This window comes from Sus scrofa, chromosome 7, assembly GCF_000003025.6.
Source record: "Sus scrofa isolate TJ Tabasco breed Duroc chromosome 7, Sscrofa11.1, whole genome shotgun sequence".
Lineage (NCBI taxonomy): Eukaryota > Metazoa > Chordata > Mammalia > Artiodactyla > Suidae > Sus > Sus scrofa.
Window position 1 is genome coordinate 37,715,878 of NC_010449.5, and position 25,905 is coordinate 37,741,782.

The 25,905-nt window shown below is 38.7% G+C and overlaps 1 protein-coding gene across 9 annotated transcripts in view; it reads left to right on the forward strand.

Moving 5' to 3' along the window:
• The window catches only part of UBR2 (ubiquitin protein ligase E3 component n-recognin 2), a 129,494-nt gene that overhangs the window by 60,070 nt on the left and 43,519 nt on the right, over positions 1-25,905 (forward strand). For 6 of the 9 annotated variants that reach the window (XR_002345723.1, XR_002345724.1, XM_021098699.1 and 3 more), the window contains exons 12-24: positions 7,996-8,159; positions 8,249-8,348; positions 9,805-9,933; positions 12,570-12,753; positions 14,044-14,105; positions 14,982-15,092; positions 16,876-16,941; positions 19,493-19,615; positions 19,752-19,815; positions 20,742-20,866; positions 22,877-22,929; positions 23,991-24,093; positions 25,683-25,731. Coding sequence is in view for 5 of the 9 variants with exons in the window: in XM_021098699.1 (XP_020954358.1) it covers positions 7,996-8,159; positions 8,249-8,348; positions 9,805-9,933; positions 12,570-12,753; positions 14,044-14,105; positions 14,982-15,092; positions 16,876-16,941; positions 19,493-19,615; positions 19,752-19,815; positions 20,742-20,866; positions 22,877-22,929; positions 23,991-24,093; positions 25,683-25,731 (1,333 nt within the window). In the remaining 4 variants the exon portion in view is untranslated. Of the gene's footprint in view, positions 1-7,676; positions 7,829-7,995; positions 8,160-8,248; positions 8,349-9,804; positions 9,934-12,569; positions 12,754-14,043; positions 14,106-14,981; positions 15,093-16,875; positions 16,942-19,492; positions 19,616-19,751; positions 19,816-20,741; positions 20,867-22,876; positions 22,930-23,990; positions 24,094-25,682; positions 25,732-25,905 lie in introns of those variants that run through there. The other 3 variants (XR_001297863.2, XM_021098703.1, XR_002345725.1) reach the window with 3 other exon arrangements.

Sequence of the window (25,905 nt, forward strand, 5' to 3'; positions counted from 1 at the left end):
AGAAAGAAAGCCAGTATAGTTGAAGACCCTTGAATGGCATGAAATGAGACCAGAAACATAGGCAAAGGCCTAATTGTATAGAGTTAAAAGGATTCTGCAGTTATTTTATTAACAAGGTGTATATATAGTCCAGATTCCTTTTTAATGATTGTTTTTTCTTCCAGATTACTTTTTTTTTTTTCTTTTCCCCACCCTTTCTTCTGTTGCAACATGAGTATCTAGACAAGGTTCTCACTGCTATTCAGCAGGATCTCCTTGTAAATCTATTCTAAGTTGTGTCTGATAAGCCCAAGCTCCCAATCCCTCCCACTCCCTCCCCCTCCCATCAGGCAGCCACAAGTCTCTTCTCCAAGTCCATGATTTTCTTTTCTGAGGAGATGTTCATTTGTGCTGGATATTAGATTCCAGTTATAAGTGATATCATATGGTATTTGTCTTTGTCTTTCTGGCTCATTTCACTCAGGATGAGATTCTCTAGTTCCATCCATGTTGCTGCAAATGGCATTATGTCATTCTTTTTTTATGGCTGAGTAGTATTCCATTGTGTATATAGACCACATCTTCCGAATCCAATCATCTGTCGATGGACATTTGGGTTGTTTCCATGTCCTGGCTATTGTGAATAGTGCTGCAATGAACATGCGGGTGCACGTGTCTCTTTTAAGTAGAGTTTTGTCCGGATAGATGCCCAAGAGTGGGATTGCAGGGTCATATGGAAGGTCTATGTATGGATTTCTAAGGTATCTCCAAACTGTTCTCCATAGTGGCTGTACCAGTTGACATTCCCACCAACAGTGCAGGAGGGTTCCCTTTTCTCCACAGCCCCTCCAGCACTTGTTATTTGTGGATTTATTAATGATGGCCATTCTGACTGGTGTGAGGTGATATCTCATGGTAGTTTTGATTTGCATTCCTCTTATAATCAGCGATGTTGAGCATTTTTTCATGTGTTTGCTGGCCATCTGTATATCTTCTTTGGAGAAATGTCTATTCAGGTCTTTTGCCCATTTTTCCATTGATTGATTGGCTTTTTTGCTGTTGGGTTGTATAAGTTGTTTATATATTCTAGAGATTAAGCCCTTGTCGGTTGCATCATTTGAAACTGTTTTCTCCCATTCTATCAGTTGTCTTTTTGTTTTCTTTTTGGTTTCCTTTGCTGTGCAAAAGCTTTTCAGTTTGATGAGGTCCCATGGGTTTATTTTTGCTCTGATTTCTATTGCTTTGGGAGACTGACCTGAGAAAATATTCATGATGTTGATGTCAGAGAGTGTTTTGCCTATGTTTTCTTCCAGGAATTTGATGGTGTCCTGTCGTATATTTAAGTCTTTCAGCCATTTGGAGTTTATTTTTGTGCATGGTGTGAGGGTGTGTTCTAGTTTCATTGCTTTGCATGCAGCTGTCCAGGTTTCCCAGCAATGCTTGCTGAGTAGACTTTCTTTTTCCCATTTTATGTTCTTGCCTCCCTTGTCAAAGATTAATTGACCATAGGTGTCAGGGTTTATTTCCGGGTTCTCTATTCTGTTCCATTGGTCTGTCTGTCTGTTTTGATACCAGTACCACACTGTTTTGATGACTGTGGCTTTGTAGTATTTCTTGAAGTCTGGGAGAGTTATGCCTCCTGCTTGGTTTTTGTTTCTCAGGATTGCTTTGGTGATTCTGGGTCTTTTGTTGTTCCATGTAAATGTTTGGATTGTTTGTTCTAGTTCTGTGAAAAATGTCATGGGTAATTTGATAGGGATTGCATTGAATCTGTAGATTGCTTTGGGTAGGATGGCCATTTTCACAATATTGATTTTTCCAATCCAGGAACATGGAATATCTTTCCATTTCTTTACATCTTCTTTGATTTCTTTGATTAAGTTTTATAGTTCTCGGCATATAGGTCCTTTACCTCCTTGGTCAGGTGTATTCCGAGGTATTTGATTTTGTGAGGTGCAATTTTAAAAGGTATCATATTTTTGTATTCCTTTTCTAATATTTCATTGCTGGTATACAGAAATGCAACTGACTTCTGAATGTTAATCTTATATCCTGCTACTTTGCTGAATTTATGAATCAGTTCAAGTAGTTTTGGGGTTGAGTCCTTAGGGTTTTCTATGTATAGTATCATGTCATCTGCATACAGTGACCGTTTCATCTCTTCTCTTACTATATGGATGCCTTTTATTTCTTTTGTTTGTCTAATTGCTGTGGCTAGGACTTCCAAAACTATGTTGAAGAGCAGTGGTGAGAGTGGGCATCCCTGTCTTGTTCCAGATTTGAGTGAGAAGGCTTTCAGTTTTTCCCCATTGAGTATTATATTTGCTGTGGGTTTATCATAAATGGCTTTGATTATATTCAGGAATGTTCCCTCTATACCCACTTTGGCGAGGGTCTTGATCATGAATGGATGTTGGACTTTGTCAAGTGCTTTTTCTGCGTCTATTGAGATGATCATATGATTTTTGACTTTTTTTTTGTTAATGTGGTGTATGATGCTGATTGATTTGCGTTATGTTGAACCATCCTTGTGAACCTGGGATGAACCCAACCTGGTCATGGTGTATAATTTTTTTGGTATGTTGTTGGATTCGGTTGGCTACGATTTTGTTGAGAATTTTTGCATCTATATTCATCAATGATATTGGCCGATAGTTTTCTTTTTTGGTGGTATCTCTGCCTGGTTTTGGGATGAGGGTGATGGTGGCCTCATAGAATGTCTTTGGGAGTATTCCTTCTTCTTCAGCCTTTTGAAAGAGTTTAAGGAGGATGGGCACCAATTCCTCTTTATATGTTTGATAAAATTCACCTGTGAAGCCATCTGGTCCTGGACTTTTATTTGTAGGAAGTGATTTTATGACCTCTTCAATTTCATTTCTAGTGATCGGTCTGTTCAGTTGGTCTGTTTCTACTTGATTCAGTTTTGGCAGGCTGTAAGATTCTAGAAAATTGTCCATTTCTTCCAGATTGTCAAACTTGTTGCCGTATAGTTGTTCATAGTATTCTCTTATGGTTTTTTTGTATTTCTGCTGTATCCGTTGTGATATCTCCTTTTTCATTTATAATTTTGGTTATTTGGGTTCTTTCTCTCCTCTTTTTAGTGAGTCTGGCCAGGGGTTTGTCAATTTTGTTCACCCAGATAACTTTAATGTTCAAGGTTATATTCTAGTTCAGTTGAAGCTGTTTGAAGTATATTTACCCATTAATGAGATATTTTAGACCAAATTAAGGATTTTGGTTTTTAAGAGCATTGGAAGCACTGAAAACTTTCAGCTGGTACCATATATCATCACATTTGTGATTTTTGAAAATGGTGCTTTTTGTAATTTGGAGAATAAATTGGCAGGGGTGTAGTGAAAGTGGGGGACCTAATTGGAGCTAATGCAGTAATCCAGACAAGATTTGATGGTGACTTGAACTGGGATTGTGGGAGCAGGTATGCAAGTTGTGAGAGATAGGTAAGTAGTGGAATCTGCAGAACAGCCACATTATGGGTTTAAGGGATATTGGGTTTGGTGAATGATTGGTTGTTGGGTTTGAGGGAAAAGTGTAAAGGTGAGTCCCAGGTTTCTGAATTGTAACCAAGTGGATGTTGTGCCACTTGCTCAGGAAGTTTTGGAAAATGAGTAGAACTTGTAAAGAGAGAAAGTGATGCTTTCAGTTTAGTCAGAGATGAGTTTGAGAAGCCTCTGAGGCAATCCCATGTATATTCAAATCTATGTTTCTCTCTTCCATTAATCCTTTTGTCCATTTCCATGTCAGTACCTAGTTTTAATAATTTTAGCTTAGTATTCCATTTTGATAATTTTATAAAACTAAATTTTCTTTCATTTTTCTTGTCCAAAAATTATCTCAGCCTTCTTTTTTTTTTTTAGAACTAAAATCAGTTTCCAAAAAAACACGTTAGAGGAGTTCCCTCGTGGCTGAGTATGTTAAGGATCCACCATTGTCACTGCCATGGCTCTGGTTATAGCCATGGCCCAAGTTTGATGCTTGGCCTAGGAACTTCCACATGCCTCTAGCGAGGCAAAAAAAAAAAAAAAAGAAGAAGAAAATACAGTAGGACTTTTGACTGAGGGAGCTCCCGTCATGGCTCAGTGGTTAACGAATCCAACAAGGAACCATGAGATTGTGGGTTCAATCCCTGGCCTTGTTCAATGGGTTAAGGATCCAGGGTTGCCGTGAGCTGTGGTGTGGGTCGAAGATGCAGCTTGGAGCCCGTGTTGCTGTGGCTGTAGTGTAGGCCGGCAGCTACAGCTCTGATTAGACCCCTAGCCTGGGAACCTCCATGTGCCACGGGTATGGCACTAAAAGGACAAAAAGACCAAAAAAAAAGAAAAAAAAAAAAGGATATTGCAGAGATATTAGTTCTTCCCAAATTATCTGGGAAGAACTAATATCTTTGCAATATCAAATATTCTCAGCTAGGAACATAATTTGTTCTCATTTATCAAGTGTTATTTAGTTCTCTTGTGATGAGTCTTACACATTTTTAATTACATTTTTATGTTTTGTATTTTTGACGCTATAGTAAATTATTCACATTTTTAATCTTGCTTTGGCTCTTATGTAAGAAAACTTGTATCCATCTTGTATCTATCTGGATTTCTTATTAACATTTTTTTCTTATATTTTATGTCATTAATTCCTTGGAATTTCTAGTAATCTGCAAGTAATAATTTTTGTTTTTTTCCAATATTTCAATTTTTTATGTTGTTTCTTGTCTGACTCCTTTAGTTAGAAACACTGAAAAATAGCATATATGTTCATTTATTCAGAGTACCTTTATTAACTAGGCACTGTTTGGGGCTCTGGAGATAAATATAAGCAGTAAACAAAATGGGGACAAAAGTCCCCGTTCCCATGGAATTTATAGTCTAATTGGAGAGAGATAGTTATTTAATACTATTAATTATAAATCAAGTGTTGATAAGTGCTGTAAAGTAGGAAAGCAGGTCAAGGGGATAGAGAATGACAGTGGAAGGGTTATATTTTTATACAGGGTTATCAAGAAAAGGCCTCTTGGAGAGGTGGTATTTAAACAGGAACCTGAAGGAAGTGAGAGGGTGAGTGATGTGACTAACTGGTGGAAGAGCCTCCTGGGCAGAGGGAGCAGCAGGTGCAAAGTTCTGAGGTGCACGTGCACCTGGCATTTTGGAAGAAAGAACCCGAAACAGACCAGTGTTGCTGGAGAGAGTGAAGAGGAGTATGGTCCATGAGGTCATTGAGTTTGGGGGTGGGGGAAGGTGGGAGTGGATGGTGCCAGACCTTGAAGGCCATTGTAATAAAAGGACTTATGTCTTTTGTCTAAAGAAAGTAGAAAAAGGGAAATAATAAAGAACAGAAATTAACAAAACAAAGCAAGTGTACCAAAAAGATTTTTCTTTGAAAAAGGGATGGGGGTATAGATCTCTAGAAAATCTAATAAGAAAAATAGAAAAAAATTTATTTAAAAAAGACTGCAGATCTTATAGATATTAAATAGAAAGCAAGGCACAGTTAGGATCAAATTAAATCAATAGAATTGGAAATTTGGATGAAATGAACACATTCCTAAGAAAAAATATAAGTTATTAGAAGAGAAACAAGAGGTAGAAATTTTTAATTAGTATAAAAATCTTTTCACAAAGAAGCCCCAGGTCCAAAGGCTGCAAAGGAGAATTCTAAATATTTAAGAATGGAATAACGCCTGTCTTATGTAACTTTTTCTAGAAAACAGAAAAAAAATATACTTGCCAATTTAATAAAGTCCTCTGTAATCCTGATATCAAAACCCAACAATTACAAGAAAAGAAAGTTACCATCTAATCTCTCTCATGACTGAGGTTGCACAGATTTAATCAGGCAATATATAAAAAGGATAATATGGAGTTCCCGTCGTGGCGCAGTGGTTAACGAATCCGACTAGGAACCATGAGGTTGCGGGTTCGGTCCCTGCCCTTGCTCAGTGGGTTAACGATCCGGCGTTGCCGTGAGCTGTGGTGTAGGTTGCAGACGCGGCTCGGATCCTGCGTTGCTGTGGCTCTGGCGTGGGCCGGTGGCTACAGCTCCGATTCAACCCCTAGCCTGGGAACCTCCATATGCCGCGGGGGCGGCCCAAGAAATAGCAACAACAACAACAACAAAAAGACAAAAGACAAAAAATAAATAAAAATAAAAAGGATAATACATCACAGCCAAGTTTGGTTGTTTCCTTAATGCAAGAATAGTATAACATTTGGATTAAAAAAAAAAAATCACCTGGCATAATTCAACTTATTAACAGAAAGAAAAAACAATCATATCAGATGCTTTTCCTGAATTCATGATTTAAAACAAACCAAAAATGCCTCATAGCAAGTAAGAATGTTTAATCTGATATAGTACCTAAAAACAAAACAAAAAATAAAAACCCAAAACAAATGTTAGGCTTAATGGCAAAATGGTAAAAGCTCTTCCTGTGAGACCAGAGTTTTTTCTTAGGTCAGTGAAATTGCCTATACACATTTTACTGTCTCAAAATTGACTAATATATCACATAAGAAGGAAAATCCTTTTCCTTGCCAACACTTCCCCACCTTCCAACTTGAACTTAGTCTTCGCTGTCTAGGATAATTAACAGAAATGTATCCTGGAGTTCCTGTCGTGGCACAGTGGTTAACAAACCTGACTAGGAACCATGAGGTTGCAGGTTCGATCCCTGGCCTCACTCAGTGGGTTAAGGATCCAGCGTTGCCGTGAGCTGTGGTGTAGGTCGCATATGCGGCTCAGATCCCACATTGCTGTGGCTGTGGTGTAGGCTGGCAGCTACAGCTCCGATTAGACCGCTAGCCTGGGAACCTCCATATGCCGAGGGAGTGGCCCTAGAAAAACGCAAAAAAAAAAACAAAACAGAAATGTGTCCTATTGACTTAAGAGTTTTTCAAAGGTATGTTTAATTATATAGATTTTCTTCTTATCTGATGACTTTAGAACATAACCTCTACATTAGAATATAGCTTTACCATATTCTCAGATATCTAACTTTTGCGTTTTGGAGATAGTTTGGTGATATTAGTTAAAATTTATAATGTATATATACCTAAATCCAGTAATTCTACTTCTAGGAAATTATTCTGTAAATATCCTTGCAACTGTACACAGTAGATATTTGTTGCAACATCTCTTATGATAAATAGTCTAAGACTAGGAAAAGCCTAAATGTTTTACCTGTAATGGCCTGGCTAATAAAGTATGGTAGTAAAGAATACTGGTGATAGTTAAAAAGAAAGAGGGAATTTATATGAATGGTATGGGATAACCTCTAAAACACATCAAGTGAAAAAACTGAGTGCAGATCAGAATTTATAATATGCTATTTATATCTACTTATTAACACTCATCTATGTATTATAAATGTATGTGTGGGGGGGCATACATATATCTTTGGTACACACATACACCATCTCTGGAAGTATATGCAAGAAAATTGCCAACAGAGATTGCCTTTGTAAAGGGAACGTTGGGAGCTAGGAGACTCAACTTTTTACCTGTTTTTTGCATCATTTATGTGTATTTGCTTATTCCAAAATACATAGATATGTATATCTAGATATAGAAGCAAAAACAAAAAATAAATCTCAACTAAAATTAAGAGGAAATATGGTTTCATACTGAGTTCTACAGAATCTGTGATATAAACCTGTGGATCCTAGAATAATTATACCATACCATTATAGGTGTCTAAATGTCTCAGTTAAGGAAAATTTGCAGCCTCGTTCAGATCCCCCACCCTGAATTGTCTTTGAATAATGAACCTTGGATCTGTCTCCTTACATTCTGGCATCTTTCTCCGTGATATAATTGTTGCTTCATACACGTGGCAATTGGAGTAAGTAATTGTTATTTAGAAATACACAGTAATACATTTATGATATTATATAGTTGGGTTGAAAAAGGTCTAAACTGAAAGAGCTAACCAATGTTAGTGACTTTTTTTTTCAAGCTTTCTGGTAAATAGCTTTTTATTACCATGTACACTGATATACTTTGTCCTAGGCTCGGATGCTCATCACGGAAGAAAATCTAATGACCATTATCATTAAGACATTTATGGATCATTTGAGACATCGAGATGCCCAGGGCAGATTTCAGTTTGAACGATACACTGCTTTACAAGCCTTCAAGTTCAGGAGAGTTCAGAGCCTTATTTTAGATCTCAAGTAAGCTTTTGCTTATTTATTAAACCATTTAAAACATGTAAAATTTCATTGTTTATCCATATATTTATTGCTGGTTTTATCTTGCTCAGGTATGTGTTAATTAGCAAACCAACTGAATGGTCAGATGATCTGAGGCAGAAGTTCCTAGAAGGATTTGATGCCTTTTTGGAATTACTCAAATGTATGCAGGTATGTATAAACTGACACATTTCAAAAGGGAAACATTCACTCCACTCCTACCCCACTTTTTTTTTTTTGCTTTTTGGGGCCCCACCCATAGCATATGGACGTTCTCAGCCTAGAATTGGTTGAATTGGAGCTATAGCTGGTGTCCTACACCACAGCCACAGCAACACAGGATCTAAGCCACATCTGCAGCTTAACACTGCAGCTCACAGCAACACCAGGTCCCCAACCCCTGGCCTGAGCAAGGCCAAGGGATTGAACCCGCATCCTCATGGATACTAACCGGATTCGTTTCCCCTGTGCCACAATGGGAACACCCACTTTCCTCCTTTTCTTGGCTCACTGAACTCAACTCCTTTCTGTCTATGCATTTTTTTTCATTCTGGACACATTTCCAAAAGAATAATTTGAATGACTACAGTTTGGAGCAAGAAGCTTCTCTTAATTGGAAACCCTTAGAAAGGTATAAAGTGAATGAGATCTGAGTTTCTGGCATCTGCTGTGTTTTCTTAGTTGGTTATTCTTCTGGTTACCATTAATGTTCTTTCTTTGGGGATTACAAGTTTTGGGTCTTTTTAAATATGCTTATGTGGAAATATTGTCGAGTTATTTAAGAAATTATGTTTTTTTGTTTTGTTTTGTTTTTGTCGTTTTGTCCTTTTACGGCCACACCCGCAGCACATGGAAGTTCCCAGGCTAGGGGTCTAATCGGAGCTGTAGCCCCCGGCCTTCACCACAGCCACAGCAACGAGGGATCTGAGCCACGTCTGCGACCCACACCACAGCTCACAGCAATGCCGGATCTTTAACCCTATGAGCAAGGTCAGGGATCAAACCCGCAACCTCATGGTTCCTAGTCAGATTTGTTAACCACTGCGCCACGACGGGAACTCCTTCAGTAGCATTTTAAAAGCTGTCAAATTCCTTCTGACAGTTTTTTTTATTGTCTGAAATATATAGAAGATTGCTTCTAAAATAATTTGTTCTATGCTGGGAGTTTTTATTTATAAAATTTTAGAGAATGTTACTTACACTTATAATTTAAGAAATTGGACTTCTCATATGCTTGAAACTTCCTGTTAAAACTCTATTTATTTATTTATTTTTTAGGGTTGCACCTGCAACATACGGAAGTTCCCAGGCTAGGAGTTGAATCAGAGCTGCAGCTGCTGGCCTACGCCACAGCCACAGCAACACCAGATCTGAGCCATGTCTGCAGCCTATGCCACAGCTCGAGGCAAGGCTGGATACTTAACCCACTGAGTAAGGCCAGGGAGCCAACCCCGCATCCTCATAGATACTAGCTGGGTTCATTTCCACTGAGCCGCAATAGGAACTCCTAAAACTCTTACTTTATATGTTTTTATAATCAATATGTATTTCTTCTACATTATTTAAGTTTTGGTATAAAACAACAAATGTAATTCTAACTTATTTAAAATATTTTCACTTCTTTTAGGGAATGGATCCAGTTACACGTCAGGTAGGACAGCATATTGAAATGGAACCTGAGTGGGAAGCAGCCTTCACACTACAGATGAAATTAACACATGTCATTTCAATGATGCAAGACTGGTGTGCTTTAGATGTGAGTCTTTTCTGGGGTCAGGGATGGGAGATAAACAGAGGATGGGCAGAAATAGATTTAAGTATCGTTTGAGGCAGTTTGGGGAGGATAGTGGTGATACGCTCATAAAACAGCATGTTTTCCTCTTTAATCTGTACATTCAATAAAAGTTAAAATACTGAAGTTTAGAGAAACCTTGGAAAATAGAGGATATAATTTATACTCGCTCTTCTCATATGTTACTATCTTCTTTTTTTTTTTTTTTTTTTTTTTTTTACTATAATCCCATCTAGATTTGGGGCATATAAAAAGAGTTTTGGAAGTTACCTGGTGGCCTAGTGGTTAAGGATTTGGCATTGTCACTGCTGTGGCTCAGGTTCAATCCCTGGCCCGGAAACTTCCATGTGCTGGAGGCATGACTAAAAAATAAAATAAAATTTAGTTAATTTTTTTTAAAGAGTTTGTAAATGTATCCAAAAGTGAAATTTTACAATTGATGCATTTGTCTTGTGTCTTAAAATTATTTCGGCCTTTGCTGCTATAAAGTCTAGTTGAGAGCCTGTGTTAAGTCGGGAGGTCAGAGTCAGCTTCCATGAGATCTGAACTGTGTCAGAGCTAACCAGTCAGAGTAAAGAACATTCCTAACTGAGAAACAGCTGCATCATGCTCTCTGATGAGAAGGATTACGGTTGTTTCAGGAACTGGGATTGTTCCTCTGGTTGGAGCAGAGGTTGAAGATGGGAAAGTGAACAGCTACCTGACTTGGCAGGGTCTTGGAGGCCATGGAAAGAAGTTTGAATTCTATTCTAATTGAATTGGAACACCTTTAGAGACTACCAAGCAGAAAAGTGACAAGATCCAATGTACATGTTTTTAGAAAATTACACTGTGGGGGGGCAAGAGTAGTAGCAGGGAATTTAGTAGAGAGATGTTGGCTTTCCTTTGAGTTACTGGAGATAGTTAGTGGCCAGGTTTGAGAAAAATTTAGAAATTGCCAACTCGGTAATATATTAGACAGTGGGAAATTAGGAAAAGAGAAAGCCCAGAATAAACCGACACACGTATGGTGAATTAATCTACAACAGAGAAAACAAGAATGTACAGTGGAAAAAAGACAGTCTCTTCAGTAAGTGGTACGTGGAACACTGGACAGCTGCATGTAAAAGAATGAAATCAGAACATTTCCTCATACTGTATACAAAAATGAACTCAAATTGGATTAAAGACCTAAATGTAAGACTGAAAACCACACAACTCCTAGAAGAAAACAGAGAGAACACTCTTAGACATTAACCATAGCAATATTTTCTTGGATCTGTCTCCGAAGGCAAAGAAAACAGAAGTAAAAATAGGAATTCCCTGGTGGCTCAGCAGGTTAAGGATCTGTTGGTGTCACTGCCGTGGCTTGGGTTGCTCCTGTGGCTCAAGTTCAATCCCTGGCCCCAGAACTACCACATGCCTGGGGCACTGCCAAAAAAAAGAAAAATAAACAAATAAGTCCTAATTAAATTTAAAAGTTTTGCACAGCAAAGGAAACCATCAACAAAACAAAAAGACAGCCTACTGAATGGGAGAAAATATTTGCAAATGATATGACCATATCATTTGAGCTATATTTAAACAGCTTATATAACTCAATATCAAAAAAATAAAACATCCTGATTAAAAAATGGGCAGAAGACCTGAATGGACATTTTTCCAAAGAAGGTATGCAGATACTCAATAGGCACATGAAAAGATGCTCAACGTAACTAATCATCAGGGAAATGCAAGTCAAAACCACGAGATATCACCTCACACCTGTCAGAATGGCTGTCATCACAAAGACCACAAATAACAAATGTTGGCAAAGATACGGAGAAAAGGAACTCTTGTGCACTGCTGGTGGGAATGTAAATTGGTGCAACCACTATGGAAAACAGTATGGAGCTTCCTCAAAAAACTAAATATAGAACTGCTATATGATCCAGCTCCTGGGGATATATATCTTAAGAAACAGAAACACTAATTTGGAAAGATAAATATACCCCTTGTTCATAGCATTATTTACAACTGCCAAGATATGGAAGCAGCCAAAGTGTCCAATAGATGAATGGATAGAGAAGGTGTTGGGGGCGGGGTAGGGTGACGTAATAGAATATTACTCGGTCATATAAAAAAAAGAATGAAATTTTGCCATTTGCAGCAACATGGAGGGTATTGAGCTTGGTGAAATAAGTCAGACAGAGAAAGACAAATTCTGTATGTTATCATTTATATGTAGAATCTAAAAAGTAAAACAAACTAGTGATATAACAAACAGATTCACAGATAATAGAGAACAAACTAGTGGTTATTACAAGGAAGAGGGAAGGGGCAAGGTGGGGGGATTAAGAGATACAAAGTACTATGTATAAATAAGTGACAAAGATATATTGTATAGCGAGGGAATATAGGGAAATATGTTTTATAATAACTATAAAATGGGGAAAAAAGGAGATTGGGGAAAGGGGGAGGGTATTAGAGTAACTTCTAGAAGAGGGACCAAGTTGTAAAGGGGAGATGAGTGATTTTGCCCATGTTGATATTTGATATATTTGATTATTGAATTTGAGGTGTTTATTCAGTATCTTAGAAAGCCAACCTTTGAATAACTTACAGAAAACGTTCTTTTTCAGGAAAAAGTGTTAATTGAAGCTTACAAGAAATGCCTTGCTGTATTGACGCAGTGTCATGGTGGTTTTACCGATGGCGAACAGCCAGTCACATTAAGCATTTGTGGACATTCAGTGGAAACTATCAGATACTGTGTTTCCAAAGAAAAAGTTAGCATTCACCTCCCAGTTTCTCGCTTACTTGCAGGTAAAGTATTTCTCCCCAGTAGAGGACCCTGAAATTGTCTTTTAGATTGTTGTTGTAATATTTATTGAATATCTACTGTGCATTATTTGAGAGTTTTTCATGCATTAACTTTTTTAATCATCGTAGCCTGTGAGGTAGCTGTTGTTAAGTTCACTTCACAAATGGGAAGACTGAGATGTGGAGGTGGCTTAGAGCCACAGAACAAGTAAGTCAGAATAGGGATTCAGGTAGTTTTGGCACCAGAAACCATGTTTATAACAACCATACCATAGTGCTTTTTCAGACTTCTTAACTACAGATGCCACATGTTTTATTGTTTAACTCAACCCAGCTTCAGAGTCTGTTATTACACAATTCAAAGCAGTCTGTTGGTGGCAAACATGGAGAACAGGTTACTAGAATGGGATTGATAATGCAGGTCTTTTTGGATGACAAAAGCCTCAAAGCAGGCTTGACGAAGTGGCCAACATCTGTTGATAAGATTGTAAAAAGTATTCTCTGTTTAGACAACAATATAAACAGGACAACTGCTTCTTAAATGGACAGAATTAACTAAGGTTGAGCCGTAAAAGCATCCTTTGCCGTTAGAAACTAAAGACACTTTGATCCTAAACGGGAAGTTCTGGGGAACTGAATTCTGAGGTCAGGACCAGGGCAGGCCATGAATTCCATAAGCAGCTTCTCTGTTCAGTTGCCAGGAGGATCTGTACTTTAAATAAGAAAGAATTTCATGACCCAGTGAAATATGACTCTTAAAGCTGCTGTAACATAGAGGTACTTTGATTGTTATATAGCTGCTTTTGCTGTTTGGATGTCTAACATTACTTCTATAAAATGTTGCTATGTGTAATTAAGACTCTGTTTCCAAGTGTGCCTTTAATACAGAGGTTCATGAGAATAACAATAAAAATGCTTCATTTATGGGAGTTCCTGCTGTGGCCCATCGGGGTCGGCCACATCTTGGGAGCACTGGGATACAAGTTCAATCCCCAGCCTGGCCCAGTGGGTTGGGGATCCGGCATTGCCACAGCTATGGCTTAGGTCAAGACTGTGGCTTGGATCTGATCCCTGGCCCGGGAACTCCGTATGGCTTGGGGCAGCCAAAAATGGGGTTAAAAAAACCACCAAAACTTCATTTATGGATGTAGTTCATTTTATATATTAATTTGTAGCATGATAGTTTCCCAAAGAGAAACAGAAAAGAAGTGATCTAAAGCTGAGTGACTATTTAAGAGATTTTTTTGTCTAAATGATTTTCATTTATCGAAGTACTTTTTGTTCACCATGCAGGTTTACATGTCTTATTAAGCAAAAGTGAAGTGGCATATAAATTTCCAGAGCTCCTACCTCTAGTAAGTAGTACTAACATTTAGAAGTAAATATCTATTACAAATCTCCAGCTAGAAGATCACTAAGTCATGGGAATATAATACACAGCATAAAGAATGTGGTCAATAATATTATTACAACTTTGTATAGGGATGATGGTTACTAGACTTATTATGGTGATCATTTCGTAAAGTATACAAATATCAAATCATTATGTAGTACACCTGTAAAACTAATGTAATACTGTACAAAAAAAAAAAATGTAAATACCTATTTATTATGTTCCATGTATTTGAAATCGCTCTAAAACAGTTAGGGTTCACCAGAGAATTAAAGACAATAAAGAGTAAATGAATGGGTCTGTGTGTGTGTGTGTGTGTGTGTGTGTGTGTGTGTGTGTGTGTGTGTGTGTAGAAAGAGACAGAGATTGGTTTACCATAGGGAATTGGCTCACACAGTTAATGGGTCTTGGCAAGTCTGAACTAAGCTTGCAGGGCAGCCTGGCAGGGTAAGAGTTGACACTGCAGTCTGAAGTCCAAAGGCAGTCTAAGAAGCAGAATTTCTTCATCCTTGGGGAAACCTCAGTCTTTTCTCTTAAGGCCTTCAACTAATTGAATGAAGCCCGCCCACATCATGGAGAGTAGTCTCCCTTGTTCAAAGTCTACTGATTTAAATACCATTCCCATCTGCAAAATGGCTTCACAGCCGTATCTAGACTGATGTTAATCAAAAACTGGGATTCATGGCTCAGCCGGGTTAACACATAAAATTAACTGTCATACAAACATATCTTAAAATAATTTTGACTTGTTTTATATAAAGCTTCCTTCCCTATAAACCAGTCTTTCTTATAGAGTTGACATTTTTGTGGGTTTTTTTTTTTTTTTTTGTATACACAGAGTGAACTTAGCCCACCCATGTTGATAGAACACCCTCTTAGATGTCTTGTTTTGTGTGCCCAAGTACATGCAGGAATGTGGAGAAGAAATGGGTTCTCTCTAGTAAACCAGGTAAGTGTTTTTTAATTCTGTGAAGAGTTTGCAGTTCATTCCTTAGCTTCTATGAAGGTTATAATTTTCATCATACTTAGTCACTGAAAGTCATCTGTCTGAAAACTGTAGGAGTTCCCTGGTGGCTCATTGAGTGGGTTAAGGACCTGGCATTGTCACTGCTGTGGCATAGGTTAGACCCCTGGCCTGGGAACTTCTGTATGCGCAATAAAAAAAAAAAAAAAAAAAACCTTTGTGGCCACTGAAAATGATCCTTAAAAATTAAAAAACAAAACTGACAAGATAAATGTAATGTTACACTAAAAAGTTTCTTACGGAGTTCCCGTCGTGGCGCAGTGGTTAACGAATCCGACTAGGAACCATGGGGTTGCGGGTTCGGTCCCTGGCCTTGCTCAGTGGGTTGATGATCTGGCGTTGCCGTGGGCTGTGGTGTAGGTTGCAGATGCAGCTCGGATCCTGCGTTGCTGTGGCTCTGGCGTAGGCTGGTGGCTACAGCTCCGATTCGACCCCAGCCCGGGAACCTCCACATGCTGCAGGAGCTGCCCAAGAAATAGCAAAAAGACAAAAAAAGAAAAAAAAAAAAGTTTCTTAGAACTTTTATTCATATTTTGTTAAGAAATGATATCAAAAGTAGAAATGAACTGGCATTCCTGCTGTAGTGCAGTGGGTTAAGAGTCTGGCTGCAGGAGTTCCGTTGTGGCTCACATTGTCTCTGCGAGAATGCGGGTTCAATCCCTAGCCTCACTCAGTGGTTAAGGATCTGGGATTGCTGCAAGCTGTAACATTGGTCCCAGATGCAAATCACATCCAGTATTGCAATGACTATAGCATAGGCCTTAGCTGCAGCTCTGATCCACCTGCAGCATCTCAGGTCACTGTGGACATTAGGGTTCAGTCCCTAGCCCAACACTGTGGGTTAAAGGATCCAGCATTGCCACAGCTGCGCATAGGTTGCAGCTGCAGCTTGGGTTCAGTCTTTGGCCCAGAGCGCAGGGCTGCTGTGGGCACAGCCATACAAAAACAAAAAAAATTAGAAATGAATTTAATTGTCTCAATTTTTACTTGAGATCATTTCTAGAACACAGTTGGAATTTTTTTCTTAACGTACTGTCCCACAGTGGGAACTCCCAAAGTTGGGTATTTCTAGTAAAACATAATTTGGAGTTCCCATCGTGGCTCACTGGTTAATGAACCCAACCAACATCCATGAGGACTCGGGTTTGATCCCTGGTCTTGCTCAGTGGGTTAAGGATCCAGCGTTGCTGCGGGCTGTGATGTAGGCGGGCAGCTACAGCTCTAATTTGACCCCTAGCCTGGGAACCACCATATGCAGTGGGTACGGCCCTAAAAAGACAAAAGACAAAAAAAATAATAATAAAACGTAATTTAAAAAAACCTATATTTCACCTACTTAAATTGGGTTAAAAGATAAAAGTTCTGTTAGTATAGCTCTGAAATTGAGGTTTTAATTTTTAAACCTCACCAAGGCTTGGTATAAGATTTTTCCTCTTTTTTTGATAGTTATAAACCTCACTGAAGGTACTTTTGTTAGGGACCCAGAAAGTTGACTGCAAAATGTGAACAAGAGAGTGACTAGTTTGGAAATTTCTAATTAATCTCTATTGAGATAGAATTAACTGCTAAATCCCAATGAGTGTGCACAATTGTGTGCTCATGCTTACGTGTACAAAAGTCCTGGGGTCCTTTGGTGAGTAGGAAAATGAGGGAACTGTACAAATAAAAACCTGTTTACCCAATATAATTGCTTGTTTTTCTTTTTTAGATTTATTACTACCACAATGTGAAATGCAGACGTGAAATGTTTGACAAGGATATTGTAATGCTTCAGGTAATGAATTAAGAGCATTAAATTTAAAGGTTATGGGGAGTTTTTCTTCTTGTAACTTCCACGGGACCCAGTTGCTTAGATCGCTGTCAGATCTACAATGCTGGCCCAGCCCTCTCTACTAAGCATCAGACTCCCATGGCGAAGAGCCTATAGAACATTTCCATCTAGGTTCCTAGGCACATCTCAGATTTAGCATATTCAAAATAACTCCACTTATGTCCTCCGTACCTTCTTCCTATCTTTGGAGGTTCCTTCCCTTAGTGAATTGTTCAACAGTCTATGCAGTTATTAGAAGCAGAAACTTGAAAGCCATCCTTTCTTTCTTTTCCTCTGATTAAAGACTCAAATCCCTCAAACTGGTTTTCAAGGCCTTCAGTACTTAACTATGTTAAAATTCCCTGAATTGGAGAGTTCCCGTTATGGCTCAGCAGGCTACAAACCTGGCTAGTATCCATTAGTATCCATGAGGATGCGGGTTTGATCCCTGGCCTCACTCACTGGGTTAAGGATCTAGCATTGCTGTGAGCTGTGGTGTAGGTTGCAGGTACAGCTTGGATCCCACCTTTCTATGGCTGTGGTGTAGGCCAGCAGCTGCAGCTCCAGACCCCTAGCCTGGGAACTTCCATATGCCCATGTGCAGGTGTGGCCCTAAAAAGCCAAAAAAAAAAAAAAAAACACCCACATTGGAGCTGCCAGGTGACTCAATGGGTTAAGGATCTGGCATTGTCACTACTATGGATTCAGTCTCTAGCCCAGGAACATCCACATGCTATGGGCAAGGCCAAAAAAAAAAAACACCCAGAATTTGTCATACTTTCCCTTAAGTCTTAAAATCTGCACATTTATTTCTTTTGGTCCCTCAATTGCCCAACCCACCCCCATTTCTGTTTACCATATATCTTGTTTTTCTGCATGTCTTAGCATAATTTAGATAAGACTCCAGGAAGCCTTCTGTGACACAATAAAATGTGGCTGTGTATCCCTTTTGGGAGAGCTTATAGCATGATGTTTATCCCTACCATACGACTCATAACTCTGAGTCGTGGTCGCCTATTTACTTTTCCTCCCCTGCAGCAAACCATGGCAGCTCTCTCTTGTTCCATTTTTTTGTCCATTATACATAGCACAATGCTTGTCGTAAAGTAGTGTTTCCGTATTATTGCTGAATGAATTTAGAACTTACAGGAAAAAGTTACAAAATGTAAATTTCAAAAAAATTAGTGGTTCAAAATAAAATTCAAGTTGACTTAGAATCTATACAAAGGGAATTATAGGAGAATTAAAACTAATATTCAAAAGCTATCATTTCAGGAGTTCGCGTCGTGGCACAGTGGTTAACGAATCTGACTAAGAACAATGAGGTTGCAGGTTCAGTCCCTGGCCTTGCTCAGTGGGTTAAGGATCCGGCATTGCCGTGAGCTGTGGTGTAGGTCGCAGACTCAGCTCAGATCCCACATTGCTGTGGCTCTGGCATAGGCCGGCGGCTACAGCTCCGATTAGACCCCTAGCCTGGGAACCTCCATATGCCTTGGGTGCGGCCCTAGAAAAGGCAAAAAGACCAAAAAAAAAAAGCTATCATTTCAGTATAGCATTTAGCACTAAAAATTAATTTGAGTTCTTGAAGAGTTTGATGTGATATATATAATTTTTTTTTTTTTTCTTTTCTCTTTTTAGGCATATGGACGTTCCCAGGCTAGGGGTCTGATCTGAACTATAGCCACCGGCCCACACCACAGCCACAGAAACTCAGGATCCCAGCCGCATCTGCAGCCCACACCACAGCTCACGGCAACGTCGGATCCTTGACTCCCTGAGTGAGGCCAGGGATCGAACCCACAACCTCATGGTTCCTAGTCGGATTCATTTCTGCTGCGCCACATGGGGAACTCCGATATGATATATATTAAAAAATACTGGCGGTTCCTGTTGTGGCTCATTGGGTTAAGGACCCAACATTGTCTCTGTGAGGATCCAAGTTTAACCCCTGGCCTCCTTCAGTGGGTTAAGGATCTGACGTTGCCACAAGCTGCAGTGTTAAGTCACAGGTACGGCTGGGATCTGCTATTGCGGTGCCTATGGCATAAGCTGCAGCTTCAGCTCTCATTCAACCCTGGGAACTTCTATATGCCACAGGTATGGCCGTAAAAAGAAAATAAATAAATGAAAAATACTAGAAGTTTTATTGCCATACCACATTTCTCTCAGAATGTATACACTTGACAGTAATAAAAGAACCCGGACATAAAACTTTGAACTGAATTTACAGGGTTACAACTAATTCAAAGCATTAAAAGGAAGAGAACTTGCAGTCCCTGTTATTAGGACGTGTGGGTTTAGGGGGTGTTTTGTTTTGTTTTGTTTTACCCGCATAGATTCCTGTTCACACTTTTAGCTACCACAAGTAGGGATTGGGACTAAATGGGTTTCCATCTTTCTTTGAAAGTGGTAAGCAAGTAAGCTGCTTTCTCTTGTGCAAGCCAAAATACCTCTCACTGTTTAGTAGCCCTTTTGACCTTCCTCTTTTCCTTTTTCTCAAACATTTTTAAAAAAGACAGGTGTCTCCATGATGGATCCAAATCATTTCCTGATGATAATGCTCAGCCGCTTTGAACTTTATCAGATTTTCAGTACTCCAGACTATGGGAAAAAAATCAGTTCTGAGACTTCCCATAAGGTAAGAGCATGTTTTACGAGGCCACAATACATTGTTAAAGAAGCCTCTTTGATTCCTTTTGATTATTTTAATCACCTGAGGTATTCTTATTCTTACCTCTGACCGTTCTCTCTCCCACTGTCCTCACTTGTTACAGGATTTAGTTCAGCAAAACAACACTCTAATAGAAGAAATGCTGTACCTCATTATAATGCTTGTTGGTAAGTTTGGATTGTTTGGAGCATTTACATATTATGTTGACTTTTGTGGTAGCAACTAATTTAGAATCTGAACTGTTTTATTTGAGCTGTTACTCAGTTTTAGGGGAAGGAGATTAGAGTATCTTCTTTTTGCTCCCCTCTGATTACTGTAATGATGAAAATAACAGCACTGTGTGCTTTGGATGAAGGAGAGAGGACAGTTGCTAAAGCAGGATAGACTGAAAGACTCTTTGTGTTGGGAATAAAACGTGGGACAGGAGAATTTAGTAAGCAAGAATAGGATATTTAGGAGCTATTTACTATTACTTTATGTCTTAGTTACGTTTCCCTCCATGGTTTTGTGGTGCCAAAGTGCCTCACTTGTCTTCAGTTATAATTCCAAGTTAATAGAGATCTGTGGCTAATAAGTTACAGATTTTTCTTATTACCTGTATTTTCAATCCTTTTGGCTCCATTTTTCCTATTCTTTTACCCTTTACCTTCTCCCACCCATCCTATCTCAGACTCTCAACAGTCCCTAGTAGTCCTGTCTACTATCAGGAGGTGATACCCATGAAAGAGGTTTCAGAAAGTGATTTATTATTTTTCCACAAAGGAAGGCTCTCCGTCCCTCCTCCCATCCAGCAGATGGCATGAAAGTAGTTTCCGAGGCTGCTAGTACAGCTACTGCCATACTGATTCTTGAAGGATCTAAACCCTTCCCACCTTCTGATCGCATTCTTCAAAATAGCAACCAGACTCTCCTCCACTGCCTGAAGCCCCACTCACTTGTTGTGTCTTGAGACTCAGAAGGATGTTTGGAGCTGCTCTCACCCTACTTTGTAGCCAGCCAGAAAGAAAAATACATTGTCTTGCATGAATTATAAATATATATCACATAAGTATTATGATTGTTAAATGTGTGTTTATGTATTTATTGTTGACAGGAGAGAGATTTAGTCCTGGAGTTGGACAGGTAAATGCTACAGATGAGATAAAGCGAGAGATTATCCATCAATTGAGCATCAAACCTATGGCTCATAGCGAATTGGTCAAGTCTTTACCTGAGGATGTAAGTACCTACAGTTTAAAAGAAATATTACAGAAATCCTTCCCTGTCAGTCTAGTATGTATAGATTTACTTCTCTATACCTTTTCCACAATTGTAAAAAACTACAGTTGTAGGACATGTTTAGAGTTTGCTGAAGTTTTTTCCTTCTGAAGCATCCAGAGACTCTCCTCAGCCATCTCTCTTATTTTAGTGAATGTAAACTAATCATGTGGACATTCATAGATTTGATTATAACCGTTTTTCCTCCCAAGATCTTAAATTCCTCAGCTACCTATTTTTCAGGCCTGGGGATTTTCAGAAACCCAACTTCCAGTTTGGAAAGGACTTTTCTTTTCATTGAGGTTTTTCAAAATGTTCTCCCAAATTTGAAGCATAGACCAAAACTTTCAACCTTATTGTTCGTTCTTCCGGGATTTAAACTTTGATTTGTTGCATTTTAATACTGCTTTTAAACTTTGTATTATTTCAAACTTAAAAACTTTCAAACATCTACCAGTAATAGAAGACATAGTATAGTGAACCCATCATCAGCTTCAGTAGATGACCAGTCTTATACCCTAGCCACTAAGCCCTACATCTTCACTGGGTTCTTTTGTAGAGAATACCAGGTTTACCATTTCATCTATAAATAGGATTATATATATCTAAAGCAGTGGTTCCCAGCCCCCGGTCAGTTTTGCTGCCGCCCTCCTCCTTCAGAGACATTTGGCAGTGTCACTGCTCAAGGCAGGGTGTGTTTTGCAGCTGACCTCCATTGAGCATCGGCCAGGGACACTACTAAACATCCTACAAGTCATAGGACAGACTCATGACAAAGAATTATCTAGTCCAAATGTCAGTAGTGCCAGATTTGATCCAGAAGATACGAGCTTTTAGAAAAACTTAGGCATCATTGCACCTAAAAAAAAATAATTTTTAACGTCACTAAATATCTAGTCAGGATAAAAATTACATGTTCTTTTTCATGCAAGAAAGCAATTACAGTTTATCTAGACTTTAGAATAGGGAAGAATAAAATGTAAAGCAGCATTTGAAAAGTGATAAATACCTTGTACAAAGTGATGGCATCTGTATTTACCAGAGAGTTCTTTTATTCACAGAATTCCTATTAACATATTGTTATGAATGAGATATGATTGGAGAAATGCTGTTTTAAGGAAAATAGATAAGAAATTTGGAGTTCCTGTCGTGGCACAGTGGTTAATGAATCCGACTAGGAACCATGAGGATCCCACGTTGCTGTGGTTCTGGTGTAGGCCGGTGGCTTCAGCTCCGATTAGACCCCTAGCCTGGGAACCTCCATATGCCTCGGGAGTGGCCCAAGAAATGGCAAAAAAGACAAAAAAAAAAAAAAAGAAAGAAAAAGAAATTGGTGTAGCTATTTCACAAATGTATTGCAAATATGTAAATTTTGTTTAAATTTTCATTTTGTTTTGTTCTGCTTTTTAAGGTCGCACCCATGGCATATGGAAGTTCCCAGGGTAGGGGTCAAATCAAAGCTGTAGCTGCCGGCCTACACCACAGCCATGGCAGAGCCACGGCAATGCAGGATCCAAGCCACGTCTGTGACCTATACCACAGCTCACAGCAATGCTGAATCCATAACCCATTGATCGAGGCCAGGATTGAACCCACATCCTCATGAATACTAGTTGGATTTTTTTCTGCTGCGCCACAACAGGAACTCCTAAATTTGGTGTAAATTTGTGAGTTTGTGTTTGTTTGTGTTTATTTCATTCCTTTGAAAAACTGTCACCTTGATTCAGTATGGTAGTGAGTTGTTTTTAACTATATAAATCTGAATAAATGTTAGCTTACCAAGCAAATTTCCCTAATTGCATATTAATCATTATGCTTACTATGGAATCCTTGCTGTAAAAATTGGGATAACAGTATATTTGCTTTTTAGGATTGCTCTATGAAGCTTAACGGGATAAAAGCGCAGTGCTCAGAGTGTTAGCAGATGTTATTTTAACATGGAACACACTTATCTGTTTCTTATACCTTTAGGAGAACAAGGAAACTGGCATGGAAAATGTAATTGAAGCAGTTGCCCATTTCAAGTGAGTTTACTTTCTACTTTTTCAAATTCAATATTTTATACATTAAATTTTCTTAGAATGTTTCCCTTGATGGAACTGAGAATAAAATTGTTCTTTTCAGAGAGACAACCATCTTCAAATATATAATTATGAGCTAGATTTCTCACTGACATTTCACTTTTTTTTTAGGGTAGCACCTGTAGCATATGGAGGTTCCCAGGCTAGAGGTCAAATTGGAGCTACAGCTGCTGGCCTACACCACAGCCACAGCAATGCCAGATCCTTAACCCACTGAGCCAGGGATTGAACCCGAATCCTCATGGATACTAGTCGGGTTAGTCTCTGTTGAGCCACAACAGGAACTCCAGCATTTCACTTTTATGATCTAGCCCTGCGCTCAGCAACTTGAAGTAGCTTTATGAGAATTTTTATTGTATTCAGAATAGGTGTTCATAGCTGATAGTTTCAGATAATTAAAATTAACCTGAGCAGGTGATATAAGTAGATGCATTGTACTTTCTTCATTTCCATTTGAAGTTGTGGGGTAGCCTCTGAACAGTGCTCTTTGGTGTCCAATGTGTTGCCCAATAGATAAACTAGTTTACCCCTTAAAGGTTGTTGAGCCGTTTCTTAATCTGTTTTTTTTTGTTTTGTTTTTTGGTTTTTTGGTTTTTTTGTTTTTTTGTTTTTGCTCCTCACTCCAATGGCAGTGTCTTTATTTTTCTTGATTTTAGAGAAAATGTAGAAAAGATTATATAAACCCTAAAACTGCACCTGGTTTTTTGTCACTTGATAGAACTTATCACAGACATCTTTACGTGTCATTTTTAATAGTATTGTTTGGAGAGGTCATAATGTGTGTAACCTATTCCTTGTTTTTAGATTTTAAATGGTTGTCACTATAGAGGCCATCACATTCACTTATCCACTTAGAATTAATTCAAAGTGGACGTGCTAGCTAAAATGGATGCACGTAAAATTTGGGTATAGATTAGCAAATTAAACCACAGAAAGTAGTTCCAGCTTACACTCACCAGCAATAGATGAGATTTGAGGGTTGTTTTTTGTTTTTTCCCCCAAAGGAAACCTGGATTAACAGGACGAGGAATGTATGAACTGAAACCAGAGTGTACCAAACAGTTCAATTTGTATTTCTATCACTTTTCAAGGGCAGAGCAATCCAAGGTAATTGAAAAAATTAAAAAGGTACTGGGAGAGGGTTCATTGGGGTTTTTTTTCATTCCCGTTTTGTTTTTTTTCTTAAACAACTTTTACTACTTTTTACAGATTGTAAAAGGATACATTTTGGGGCGTTCCCTGGTAGCCTGTTAGTTAAAGGATCCAGCGTTTTCAGTGCTGTGGCATGGTTCGATTCTTGGCCTAGGAATTTCCACAAGCCGTAGGCACAGCCAAAAAAAGAAAGAAAAGTGATACATTTTTATTGTAGGAAATTTGGAAAGTATGAAGATATAAAGAAGAAAGGGGAGTTCCTTTTGTGGCTCAGTGGTAATGAACCCAACTAGTATCCATGAGGATGAAGTTTCAACCCTGGCCTCACTTAGTGGCTTAAGGATCCGGCATTGCTGTGAGCTGTGGTGTAGATTGCAGATGCGGCTTGGATCCTGAGTTGTGGTTGTGGTGTAGGTCAGCAGCTAGAACTTCAGTTCACCCCCTAGCCTGGGAACTTTCATGTGCCATAGGTGTGACCCCTTTAAAAAAAAAAAAAGGACCAAAAAAAGAAAGTACAGATTACCTGTAATACCACCACTTAACACTTGGAGTTTTCCCCTGAGTATTATAAAAGATCTTTATAATTATATACATACCCACACATATATAATTGGATATATTTTATTGGCTCTTGAAAATAGTCAACGTGTATTATAATCAGTTAACTCTTTTTCACTCATTTTAGAGTTGCTAATACTTAACAACGTTATGCTTTTCCATGGTATTTTCCTAATCATTCTTAGCTAGTTTAAATCTTGCCTTTTAGCAGTCTACTTTTTTTTTTTTGGCTGCCGTGTGGCACTTGGAGTTCCTGGGCCAGGGATCAGATCCAAGCCTCAGTTTCAACCTACGCTGCAGGATCCTTTTAACTCACTGTGCCAGGCTAGGCATCAAACCTGCATCCTTGCACTGCAGTGACAGTGCCAATTCTGTTGTGCCACAGTGCCTCCAGTCTAGTCTTAAAAATAAGCTTTCAATAAATGGCTTTAAACAAAACTTAAACATGAAGCTTTTGTTTATTAGTCTTTGATGCATGAAATAGAGCTCAGATCTAAGTAAGTTTTTTGTTTTGGTTGGTACATGTTTCCCCTGCATTTTAAATCAAGAAAGAATCCACTTGGGAGAATTCTTTTAGTGTCAGGGTAATTAACCTTGATATCATTTTGGGTATGTGGGGGAGGGGGTTAACAGCCACACCCCTGTCATATGGAAGTTCCCAGGCTTGGGGCTGAATCAAAGCTCCAGCTGAGGCCTGTGCCACAGCTATGGCAACACTGAATATGAGCCCCACGTGCAGCCCGTGCCACAGTTTACAACAACTGAGTGAAGCCAGCCATCAAACCCACATCGTCACAGATGACAACTTGGGTCCTTAACTCACTGAGCCACCATAGGAACTCCAGTTTTGGGGGCATTATAAAACTAAGAATAAAAATCTGAAATCAGAGGGAGTATGACAAAGATTAACTTATGTCAGTAATTTCTGATAATTAAGTTGTTTTGTATTGCTGATTCCCTGTCCAAATTATGTTCTTTTTTATTAGGCAGAAGAAGCTCAACGGAAATTGAAAAGGCAAAATAAGGAAGATACAGGTATTTTTTAATCTTTCGCAAAATTTAATGTCAGTCTCTTCTTTGTTAAACATTGTTTACCATGCTATATATTTTTTATTTTTTTGGTGGGTTGTTTATTTTTGTTGTTGTTGTTGTTGTTGTTGTCTTTTTGTCTTTTTTAGGGCCATACCCGCAGCATATAGAGGTTCCCAG